The 12,882-nt window shown below is 45.4% G+C and overlaps 1 protein-coding gene across 6 annotated transcripts in view; it reads left to right on the forward strand.

Moving 5' to 3' along the window:
• The window catches only part of ABLIM3 (actin binding LIM protein family member 3), a 225,581-nt gene that overhangs the window by 204,212 nt on the left and 8,487 nt on the right, over positions 1 to 12,882 (forward strand). For all 6 annotated transcript variants that reach the window (XM_088462131.1, XM_088462127.1, XM_088462126.1 and 3 more), the window contains 4 exons: positions 1,734 to 1,798; positions 5,659 to 5,800; positions 10,109 to 10,138; positions 12,562 to 12,620. In XM_088462131.1, coding sequence (XP_088318257.1) covers positions 1,734 to 1,798; positions 5,659 to 5,800; positions 10,109 to 10,138; positions 12,562 to 12,620 — 296 coding nt within the window. The remainder of the gene's footprint in view (positions 1 to 1,733; positions 1,799 to 5,658; positions 5,801 to 10,108; positions 10,139 to 12,561; positions 12,621 to 12,882) is intronic.

The following is a 12,882-nucleotide window of genomic DNA, read 5'->3' on the forward strand; positions in this document are numbered from 1 at the left end:
AAACGGCATCCCGATTGAAGGGGAAGGTTAGCTTTAGGCACCAAGGGGGAGTTAGAGTTAGGCTTTGGGGGGGGGGTTAGGGTTAGGCTCCACCGGGGGGGTTAGGGTTAGGTAGTAAGGGGGGGGGGTTAGGTTTAGGCATCAAGGGGGGAGGGTTAGGTTTAGACACTAATGGGGAGGGTTAGAGTGCAGGGAGGGGAGGGTTGGGATTAGGGTGCAAGAAGGAAGGGTTAGGGGGAGAAGGGGGGAGGGTTAACTTACTTACCTGACCCCTGTCAGGATTCCCAGCATCGGCATTTTGACAGCAGCCATCCCGACTGCCGGGATTTCATACCCAACCACAGTAACACATATGATAGTCATATTGTGTGCATGTGGTGAGGGAGGTACAGTAGAAATGCACTGCTGACAATGATTGGTGCTTTGCTCATTGCTGGGGTGTTTTAGTAACTTATTTTTCACTGCACCAGATGGAGAATTGTTTCTGCTATATTAGGGAGGTTTTGTTTAATTTTTATTGATACATAAAACTTATTGTGTTTTCACAAGCAAAACATATGGTTAGAAACAAACTAGGCGCATAGTCTGCTGCTGAGTTGTACACATCTGGAGATGCACAGTATATGGCTTAGTATATGGACAGCAGTGCTCAATTTGAGGGTGCATTTTATTTTTAGTCTATATTGCAACAAACTTTGTAGTAGCCCCAATGTTTAGCACATTGCCTGCTTTATGCTAGACACTGATGGACAAAATATGCTGGTCATCTGGATGGTAGTACATGATATCCTAATTATGATAGCCTAGTTATTGTTAGAATTGAAGTTGGTATGCTGGGCACTGCATGGATCATCTAAAAAAACAACACAAGCCTTATCGTTCACCTGTCTGAAAACAGGCATATGTTCACGTACACACAACTCTGCATAATCGGCAGCGCCGTAACAGGGCTTTTCCTCGCCCTGTGCCGGCCACGCCCCCTAAGTGTATGACATCATGCGGAGGGGGCGAGGCGGCAGCACCGGGATTTACAGCACTGACCAGAGAGCGTCCTCAGGATGCTCCGGGCGGCACTGCAGTAGAGATTCTGCCAGGGCCCTGCTTTAACACCGAAGTGTGTTAAAGTTACAGAAAGCAGGACTTAAAAAAACGTGTATGTTTTTTCCTACTTTGTGTATATCAAACTGAATATCCAGAAGAAAGTCCCAATCTCTTCAAATAAAAACTGAATTCAATTCACTATTCAGTAGTTCAAAACTGACTTGTTCCTGAAGGGGGATGGAGAAGCCTTTATGAAGTAATTAAATGAAATTACTCAATAGCAACCAATAACTAATATGCTAATCTTTCATGACAGCTTTTCTAATGAATCCATTACAGATAACTAATATAGCACTGTAAATAAATGACTTGCAGTTTGGAAGACTTGCGTAGTAGTCACATCGGAATGGGTGCCTTAAAGCTACTATTTGCATGTTAGTGGTAAATCACAATCCTGCTATATATTTGCACATTTCTTTTCATCGCTTCCATCACTATGCCCTATAATGAAATCTAGGGAGCATATTAGTGATTAGAACCATCATTACACAATGCTGTGATTGGAACGGCCTGGAGCTGTTGTCACCGTGAATAATGTTTTCAAGTCACCATTGCCTCAATAATACCATTGTTCTGTGGCTTGTGGAAGCAAGAGAACAATACAATCTTTCTTTGTCTCCTTTTCTGTACAGTGCCTCGAGCACGGAGATTCTCATCAGGAGGAGAGGAGGATGGTTTTGATCGCAGCATGCACAAGGTATCTCAGTGTTAAATAGTTTAGAATAGAAGTAAGGATTGTTTTCACTTTATTTTTACAAAGACGTTCCATAGAAGGACATCTGCTATTCTGCACACAGAACCTGATGTTCTTGAACATTTGCTTATTAATATGAGTGTCAGTATTGTTTAAGAATAAGTTTTATAGAACAGTGTCGATCAATGGGGAACTGAATAAACAAAAAACTGGCTTGGCATTACCGGGCAGTAATGTTTTGATCTACACTATTGGATATTTTGGACATCACTTTTGAAGTGCAGCCAAAGTGCCATGCAAAACACCTTGGCTTTGTAACAAGGAGCCTGCATAGTTTACCCGACTTATATCAAGCTGTATACCTGCCCCCAGTTCTTGGAAGACAACTCTTAGAAAATTTAGAAGTGTAACCAGGTCAATTGATTTAAATATAATTTGCACTGTGCAAAACGACATATGTCCTACTAACATTCAGCTTCCTTTCCTTTTCACCATATTTACTAGTTTGTTTAGCAACAGTCATATCATATTTAATTAATTGGTATGGGGATTATGGGACTGCCTTTATTACACGTGGCAGTTCTATGTGATTTTTTTTATACTATTATTACACTACTCGTGAGCACTTGAAATGGCATAGACAAACGTATGGGGGGTTTCCAGTTGCCCTCTCCCCATCTTTCCCTCGCAAAAAAAAAAAAAAAAACATCTCCCGGGCCAGCAGCTCTAATCATAGCCACAGTAGCAGGAGAATATAATGCAATTGGCCACAATATGCAGTATAAGGAAAGTAATGGAGCTAAAGTGTATGCCCAGTGGCAGCAGCTTCTTTTACCAAGTGTGCTGTGTGTGTGTGTGGACCTGAGCTTTAATCATCGCACTAGACCAGATGTCCCCAAACTCGGTCCTCAAGGCACCTTGATGGTCCAACTTTTAAGGATAACCATGCTTGGGCACAGATGACTTAATTAATACATCAGTCAGTTTGATTTAACCATCTGTGCTTAGCTATGGATAGCCTTAGAACCTGGACTGTTAGGGTACCTCGAGGACAGAGTTTAGGAACCACTGCACTAGACCAAGGAAACCAGAGAGCAGCTGCCAGCAAGGAGAGACAGGTGTCTTAACATGAGGTGAGGAAATGTGTGTTTAGAAAGATCAGTTCTGTCTCCTACTGGTTATACTATGTATGTATGTATGTAGATTATAGGATGGTCAACCTTTTCCTGACCACTTATGTTATTTATATGAGATAAATTTGTTTAATATAGAAAGTTCATTTTTAGATTCTCTCCTTCTGCCTATACTATAGATCAGTGTTTCCCAAACTTGGCCTGTCAGTGATCTCTAACATGCATGTCTTACATGATACCCCTTGGTATCACAATTGAAATAATTAGCACCACCTGTGTCTGCCAGTAATAGCTACACCTGTGCACAAACTAGAAGATCTGGAAAACATGCCCTGTTATGACTGAGGGGTAGATGTACTAAGCCTTGGAGAGAGATAAAGTGGAGAGAGATCATGTACCAACCAATCAGCTCCTGTCACTTTTCAAACACAGCCTGTAAAGTGGCAGGAGCTGAATGGTTGGTACTTTATTTCTCTCCAAGATTTAGTGCATCTCCCCCTGAGTTTGTTATTCACTATTATGGACTACTGTTATAGACATTAGTCAGAGGAGCATGCAAAGCCGGTCGTCGCTTGCGTACTAAGAAGTACCATTGGTCACACCATCGATCTTCTATGGCCACTCAGAATGCCCGTAGCAAGTAACCCACCTGAGCCTTAACCACTGCATACCAATTCGCAGTCGCAGACACACCTCCAAAATGGTCTTAAGAACCCTATGTTTGCCACGCTGCTCCACGTAACCTCACACTGACGCACCCTGAAGGGTACATTTACTAAAGTGAGAGTTTTTGGAAGTGGAGATGTTGCCCATAGCAACCAATCAGATTCTAGCTATTATTTTCTAGAAGGTGCTAGCTAAATGTTAAGTAGAATCTAAGAACTCTCACTTTAGTAAATATACCGACTGTCAATCACACTGTGTCCGTACTCACTGCGACCGCCGGCTGCAATCTAACTTACTGCATGCACAGTGAAACTCATACGTATGCAGTACAAATAAAATTGCAAACCCAAAGCCTGACATCTCTAAACTGGTACAAAAATTAGGTCCATTTACAGAGTAGAATAGGAAGTGTAGACCAGGGGTGTATCTAGTGATCCAAGCGCCCATGGTAATGTAATGGACTGGTGCCCCCCATGCAGTGCCCCCAATAGTAATCCCCCAGTAGTAATCCCCCATATGCTGCATTGCCCCCAGTAGTAGCCCCCCCTATACAGTGCCCCCAGTAGTAGCCCCCCTATACAGTGCCCCCAGTAGTAGTCCCCTCATACAGTGCCCCCCAGTAGTAGACCCCAGTAGTAGTCCTCCCAATACAGTGCCCCCAGTAGTAGTCACCCCTATACAGTTCCCCAAGTAGTAGTCCCCCCCAATACAGTGCCCCCAGTAGTAGTCCCCCCTATACAGTGCCCCCAGTAGTGGCCACCCCCCTTAAATTGCCCCCAGTATTGGCCACCCCTATACAGTGCCCCCAGTAGTGACCACCCACCCCCTAAATTGCCCACAGTAGTGGCCACCCCTATACAGAGCTCCCAGTAGTGGCCACCCACAGAAATTGCCCCCAGTAGTGGCCACTCCCTATTTCAGTACCCCCCCCTGTAGTTCCAGGCTTACACACACAAACACACACACAGAGACCCAAAAAAATTCAGCTTACCTGATCCCCGCTCCTGACGCGACCGCCGCTGTCTGCTCTGAGCCCCGGCCGCTCTTCTCCTGCATGGGAGAGACGTCGTGACGTATGACGTCTCTCCCATCACATGCTGCGGGGGGAGCCGGCACACGGAGCTCATTAGTGAGCTCCAGCTAGCTCCCTCCGCAGACGACGCAGCAGCAAATGAGAGTCTGTCTGACTCTCATTAGCTGGCTGCTATTACACACAGCCGCCGCTGGCGGCTGCGTGTTTGTAAACTGTGTAGGGCAGACCACTCTCACTGCGGTCTGCCCTACACTTGTGGGGCCGGGAGACTTGTCCACCCTTTGGCTACTGGTGGCACTGCCGGGTGGCGCCCCCCCTTTGGTCGGCGCCCTTGGCGAGCGCCATCCTGGCCAATGGGTAGATACGCCCCTGGTGTAGACATTCTCTATTTCTCTTCTGCCAGAGTTTGGTTATGGAAGTTCATACTGTAAATTACACGTGGCAATTGTAGAATAATCACCAGTACTCAAATGTTACTCATGTGTCAATGGAACATAATTAATAACCAAGATTCATATGAGCACGTGTTATCATTTTGTTTACTTTGTTTGCTTTTGTGGTTTGTTTAGCCTCTTTTTGTAATTATTGGCTACTGTAAATAGTAAATTCATGTTTCATTATGTATCATTAGTAACTCTTTAAAAAGAAAGAGATTATATTGAATATAAATACCCTACGTGCAAATTTAATATCATTGCTTAAATTCTATAAAGTGCAAACAATAGGATAAGGGAGAGATAGATACAAAACCTCCTCTTTAAATGAGTACTTTAAAAAAATATATACTGTGTATATATATATATATATATATAAAAAAATTTAATTCCCTTGCTAGAAGAAAAAAGAAACATTTTTTCTCAAAACTAGAAAACGTGGGTTTAATCCTCACATAAATAATTATGTTCCTTCTGCTGTATTAAGGCTAGTGGTGCGGTGATGCTTTCTGTCCCTGCATATCTTATACCTATGGGAGAATGTTGTCTGTTTGCTCATAGACTGTTTAATGGAACCTAATGTATCTTGTGTCGTAGCTTCAGGGCGGCATCGGGAGAATGATCCTAAAGGAAGAAATGAAGGCTCGGTCATATGCTGACCCCTGGACACCACCCCGTAGCTCGGCAGGCAGTAAAGAGGCTCTGCACACTGCTGGCTATGATACTTCTCTTAATGGATGTAAGCACCACATCATATAAGGGATTAGGAGGGAGATTTTATAGACTGTATTTGATAAATGCTACTTCAAAGCTGATTGGTTGCTATAGGCAATTTCTCCACTTGTTCACTTCTTTATTCTTTACACAGCTTCATACATCTCCACCTAGGTCATTTATCAGTGATGACTTTGGGGGTAGATTTATCAAACCTTGGAGTGAGATAAAGTGGAGGAACATAAAGTACCAAACAATCAGCTCCAAATGACAGAAGCTGATTGGTTGGTACTTTATCTCCCTCCACTTTATCTCCAAGCTTTGATAAATGTATTTTTTGTTCTATGAGCTACAATCTATGATGTAATTTAAAATAGTCCTACAGTAACTGAAATATGCATAGTTTTCAGAACCACATGAGTGTGATGAAGGCAACATTGTTTCAAAGACATGTAAATAAATTCACTCCATGTGTACATTAGTAAATATATCATTTGCTGGGTCTCCAGCTATTGTGGATGGAGTTTTTGTCTTCTTGCCATCTGTCTACTCTCCCTAAACACCCCCCACCCCTGTCTCTACCACTGATTCCCTATCTCTCTTACTTTCTACCATCTCTGTGCCCCATCTCTTCCCCTGTATCTATTTGGGATGTAGACGGTCTAAATGCCGGTCGCCGGCTTCTAGACTTTCTAATCCCGGCGTGGTACTAATGACAGGCGTCAAAAACTCAACGGCTGTCATTAACCATACGCTGGAAGACCGACGCCCGGCATGCCGAACGAAGGTAAGCCGGGCGCGGATAGCTGTGGGGGTGGGGGGGTTTAGGTTTAGGGCTTCCTGGGGGATTTAGGGTTAGGTTTAGGCTAGGGTTAGGCACCCCCGCCCCCGGGGACTTAGGTTTAGTCTGTGGGGAAGGGGGGGTTAGGTTTAGGCACTTAGAGGGGGATTAGGGTTAGGTACTTGGGGGGGGGGTTAGGGTTAGGCACCCCTAAGGGAGGGTTATTTGGGGGAATTAGGTTAGCAATACTTACCTTAGGGACGATCGGGAACTTCACCCTTGTCAGGCTGCCGCTGTCGGGATTTGAACCGCCGGCCATACCTACTACACCCATCTATTTATACCTTCTTTCCCCTGTGTCTCTGTGGGTGGGATGCATCAAACCCAAAAACTTCAGTTTTTGTAGATTTGACCGCATCCCCCATATGCAAAGAAACTTTCCGAAGCTTGTACCCCTTAGGCAACGCCATCTAGTAGAAGCCTGTGGGCTTCTCACCACTGAAACCACCACTGAATCCCCCGAGAGTGATCCAATAGGACCCCTCCCAGTGTCCTTTTGCATGCGCAAAAGGATTCTCAGGTCATAAACCTAGAAGAGCTCATACCGCAAAGGACAGCTATTACAGGAAGAGCTACGCTTTGAGATTTTAATCACAATTGTACATGCATACAGCGCTACTAAATGCCGCTATGCATGCAATCAGTGGCAGATTTATCACATTTAAAATATGATGGTTGATGCCTCCCGGCAGGGTAAAGGTGTTTGCTTGCTGAATCTGGGGCCTGGTGAGAAGGTTCCCAGGACACTTACCCAGGGCCGGCAACAGAAATCTCGGGGCCCGGTATGTCTCTGGGGGCCCCACCTTCTCGACACCACCTCTGATCTCGCACATGCCTCCCCTACATGTGTGATATGTGAAGCATGAGAATGTTAACTGAAAGATATGCCAGCCTTTATATAAAGTAAAAATACACTATGACTTAGCCCACAGTCTCTCTGTCACTGATGATACAGGCTGTAGTTCTTGTCTGCCGTTTCTTGCAAGGTCTTCTTTTGGCAGTGCTGTGGATGCCTCAGGCCATCCACAGTCCTCATCACCTTCGTCAAATTCAACTTCTCATCACCAACCTGAGCCCAGAAGCCTCCATCACCTTCCTCCGTCCCCAGCCCCCATCACCTTCTGTCCCAGCCCCATCACCTTCCTCTGCCCCCTTCACCTCCCTCCGTCTCTAGCCCCCTATCACCTTCCTCTGCTCCCATAATCTTCTTCTGTCCCTTCACCTTCCTCTGCCCCCAGGCCGTGTCACCTTCTACCCCCAGCCCCCATCACCTTCCTCTGCCCCTTCATCTTCCTCAATCCCCAGCCCCCATCACCTTCCTCTGCCCCTTCTTTTTCCTCTATCCCCAGCCCACATCATCTTCCTCTGTCTCCAGCCCCCATCACGCCATCCGTGTCCCCCCATTTTGTGCCTGTCCGGTCTTCGGGCCCCTCTGGACCTCAGGGCCCGGTAAGGATGTCCCCTAGTCCCCCCCTGTCACCGGGCCTGCACTTACCTCTGCTCTTTCCTGTTTGCCGAAGAGGGGGTTGGTTCCATCACATTGCCCGGCCATTTTATCTGCACCCACAACACATCATCCTGCTGGCACTATTGTTATGATGGGTGGGTGGCTGAGTGGGGATGGCTGCGGAGCAGCATGCCTTGTGGCTCAGTTGCACTGCTGCACGTGCCTCCATTTTCCTTCACCACCAGGGGGCCTCTGTGTGTATGGTGTCCAGCGCAGTGGTGTAACTAGGGTATTTCAATCCCAGGGCAAGTTAAAAAACTGAGCTTACCCCCCTCAAGTATGTGTGCACGCTGAAAAAGTGGGCGTAGTCATATGCCACAAGGGACGTGGTCACTGAAAAATGGGGGCGTGTCAACATGACACACCACCATTTGTCATCACTCTGGGAACATTCCTTTCCATTCCAGATGCACCTTAATGCCCCCAGTAGTAGTGCCCCTCTTGCAATGCCCACTTTAGTATTGCCCCTTATGCAATGTCCCCAGTAGCAGTGCCCCCTGTAGTAGTGCCACTTATACAGTGCCCTCAATTATGCCCCTTATACAATGCCCCCAATAGTGTACCCTTTTACAGTGCCCACAGCAATGCACCCTTATACAGTGCCCCCAATAGTGCCACTTATACAGTGCCCTCAGTAGTGCTCCCAGTAATGCCCCTTATACAGTGCCGCTAGTAGTGGTCCCCCTATGCAGTGCTCCCAGTAGTGATCCCCCCTATACAGTGCCCCAGTAGTGCTCCTTATACAGTGCTCCCAGTAGTGCCCCTTATACAGTGCCCCCTGTATTGGTCCTCTCTATGTAGTGCCCTCATTAGAGTTCCCCTTATACAGTGCCCCCAGTAGTGGTCCCCCCTATGCTGTGCCCACAGTAGTGCCCCTTATATACAGTAGTGACATGGTCAGTGACAATGGCTCATCTGGGCAGCGCAGACGGTGTAATGGTTAGCGTTACTGCCATACAGCAGTGAGCTCATGGGTTCAATTCCCACCATGGCCCTATCTGTGTGGAGTTTGTATATTCTCCCTGTGCTTGCGTGGGTTTCCTCCAGGTACTCCGGTTTCCTCCCACACTCCAAAAATATACTGGTAGGTTAATTGGTTCCCCACAAAAAAATGAACCCGTGTGTGTGCGCATGTGGTAGGGAACATAGATTGTAAGCTCCACTGGGGCAGGGACTGATGTGAATGGCCAAATATTGTCTCTGTAAAGCGCTGCGGAATATGTGTGCGCTATATAAATAACTGGTAATAATAATTACAGAGCACCGTCCATGCGATGTGCTTGGAGTGAAGTGACTACGTCAGCGGACTCATCACTCCAGTGAATGCACGGTTTACAGACCACGCATGCGCTGCGGCCATGACTCCGGAACTCCTTTGATCTGTAAGCCAATAGGCTAAAGCAGCACAACGCCAAAAATGGTGTTAGCTGCAAGGGCCAAGCTTGACAAATCCAACAGCATCGCATCCCCAATAAACACCTATGGGGGTTGTGGATGCTGTCAGAAATGGATGGACTGCAGCAGGTATCGGAGATATCTGCTGCGGTCCTTCCATTATACAGCTGGGTGATACTGATTATTTGCATGGATGTTTTCGGGGAAAATACTGCAAATAGTTAATGATAAATGGGCCCCTTAGTCATATTTGCACATATAGGTGTCGTTCTCTTCCACATTCTTTTCTGGTTCGTGTATTACCAAAACAATGTACAAAGCTTAAAAATAAAATATTTACTGGGAATAACATGTCTATAAAAATCATGTGTATGGAATGGTATTTATCTCACTAGCAGTTGATACTGTAAACATATTTAATATAAAACATTGGGAAATAAAAATGTCAGGTACTGCACACCTATTACTGCTGGCACCAAAGCTAAAATCATGTAGTTGCTGTTATGCCCATACTGCCCTGTACTTAATGGGCATTTCCTAGGAGAAAAACAAAACTTGACCAATAATACAGCTCTGACTTTGTCTTCCAGCTCCCAACAGGTGTTATCTTGCTGACAATGGTAAGTACAGTTGTTATTCTCCATTAATAATGAATGAATAAGTTTGCCTTCAGATGCTTTAACATGTGTTAGGTGTAAGACCTCACCTTTCCATACAGAAAACTGTAAATGATGCAGTTAGTAGAAGCAATAGATGTTTTTGCCTTTTATTTTATCCTTGATAGTTTCCAGCACAAAGTATTTATTATGTTGTACATTCATTTTAATGACTTGAAGTAATTTCACTGATTGTAAGATATACAAACTCAACATTATACCATTCAGAACTAGAGCAGTATGTACATGTATTAATATTACTTGTATATTAGATTACATATACAGATGTGTCCTTTCTTACTGTTGCTTCAGTTGCGCCAAATAAACCGTCTTGATACGTCGGTCTCGTTCTACTCGGTTGTGCTAAGCATCTTTTTAGACCAAAAGATGTGTCTTATTCGTATAATTAAAACACCTAGAAACAGCTAAACTATATTGCTAGCGTACACTGACCACTGGGGTTTGCGACATGTGTACATCTGTGCAGCGCTGTAACTCTGTGTTACAACACCCTGTGCCAGCCCCGACGCCTAGAGTGCATGATGTAATTATAGCACGCCAAGGGGGGCCATGTCTGCCAGCACCCAGAAGAACAGCCAGTAGCGCACGCAGGGGGGTTTCTGAGTACCCGGAAACCCCCCCGACGGACCAAATTATTTTTTTTAGAGACAGAGACAGCACTGTCTCCATCTCTACACTGACTGCGTACTCAACGGAGCTGCCGTGGATCCACAGACAGAGAGCTCTGGTTGGCAGAGCTCTCTGCAAATGATACAGGACCCAGGTGCAGCGTGCGCCAGGCAGGTAGCGCTGTTGTGTGTCACTGTCAGTCCCTGCTGTGCTGTGACTGGCTGGCTGTGAGGGGGCGTGTTGGTGCAGCGGCAGTAGGGGGTGGAGCAGCCGCTTATCTCCCGGTGTTTCCAGTCATGCTCTGTAGGTGGTCAGGTGCCGTAAAGGCCGTCTTCATCACTGTGGTCGTCGTCCCGATGCAGCTGCTCTGGGCCTGGCTCAGCTCCAAGTCCCTGGTCTTCAGGAGGAAGAGGAGCTGATACGCATGCCAAGCAGTAAGAACTCCGCTCGCATGGGCACCGGCGGTGACCCACCTCCTCCTCCTCTCTCCTCAGTCCTTGGTAAGTATACTGATGTCTGTGTGTGTGTATGTGTGTGTCCTGAGCATAAGTATGCGTGTGTGTAACTATGTATCTATGTAGGTATCTTATGTGCAAGCATTCTTGCGTGTGTATGTACTGTATGCATGTATTTATGCATGTATGCTGTGAGTAAGTATACTTATGAGTTATGTGTGTGTATGAATTGCTATATATATATATATATATATATATATATATATATATATATATATATATAATGTGGAAAACCCCCCTTAAAAATCCTGCGTTTGCCACTGACAGCAGTGTTTAGGCTGCAGTGTCCATGTCTGGAACATCCAGAGGTTGCTCCTGGCAGCACCGCGGCAGTGATTCTGTCTGGAACGGCACCGTGCTAACCAGATGCAGGGACCATGGGGCAGCGACGGTACCGCCCACAGAGCCCTGCACACTTGCGCAGTTACGGCCCTGCATCTGTGTGCCACTGAGGCTGAATCTGTGTAATATGGGCTCTGATGGTAGCAGCCGTGGCTTTTCCTCATGCCAAGTTCTGTTGTACTTCACCTGCGACTACGTGTGTAAAATCAATTCCTGTGTCCTTAAGGTGACAGCCGGGCGTTTCTGGTACACTGTGAGTGGCTTGTCACTGCATCTGCAATGCAACTTAGATGCAATATTTAAAGAATAATATGGTACTCTACTCCTCTCAGAACGTCTCAATCACGCCAGGCATCTTACTCCATATTGCGTACAGACAACCAGTAAGTGAGGACACATCTGTATGCCTTAATATCATTAAGGAAAATATAAATAGGGTGCATATAATGTAGCAACATATAATTCAGGATATTGTCATGCATGTTGAAGTTAATTGCATTCAGCTATCTTGTTCTTATTCACTGAACCTGCCACCAAACTTGCCCCAGCAATTACCTCTCTGAGGTCTTCTGTTTCAGCCATGCCAGCCATAATCACCCGAGGTAGTGAGCTATTGTTACCTGACACATGCCCGGATGTTTTATGCTTAATTAATGCATGAGCCACATCTGTAAGGAATATAATTTTCAATTTGCTTAGTGTCTCTCAGAAGTATATGTCCACTACCTGTATGTATAGATGGGGCACATTTTTAGCCTAATGACATAATGGCAGATTAGGGTGGGCAACGTAATATGGAGTCAGACACACACGGGTGACTAAAGGTTAAAAGCAGTTCCCCTTCATCTGTGCGAGCAGTACGACAAAGCTCAAATTAATTCATCTTGTATATTTTTCTAGATCCTTTGATCTCCAAATCTGCCTCACTTCCAGCCTACAGGAGGAACGGACTGCACAGGGTACAGTATAAACGTTCTCAGGGACACCGCTGTCCTGTAGCATTATTCCAAGATGAGGCAATTAAAATTAATTTGCATAAGAATGATAGCATGCTAATAATAATGTTAATGGTATCATTACTGTTATATATATTTTAAATGGTAAAGTAATATGAGCTTAAACTTTGCATTCTTCTCTTATAAAGCAACTAACTTGTTGCTCTCATCCCTTACATAAACTAACAAACGTCTGTATTAGTGTAGTGTAAGTATAACAGACAAC

Source organism: Taudactylus pleione, unplaced genomic scaffold (assembly GCF_031769625.1).
Source record: "Taudactylus pleione unplaced genomic scaffold, aTauple2 ptg001151l, whole genome shotgun sequence".
Classification (NCBI taxonomy): Eukaryota; Metazoa; Chordata; class Amphibia; order Anura; family Myobatrachidae; genus Taudactylus; species Taudactylus pleione.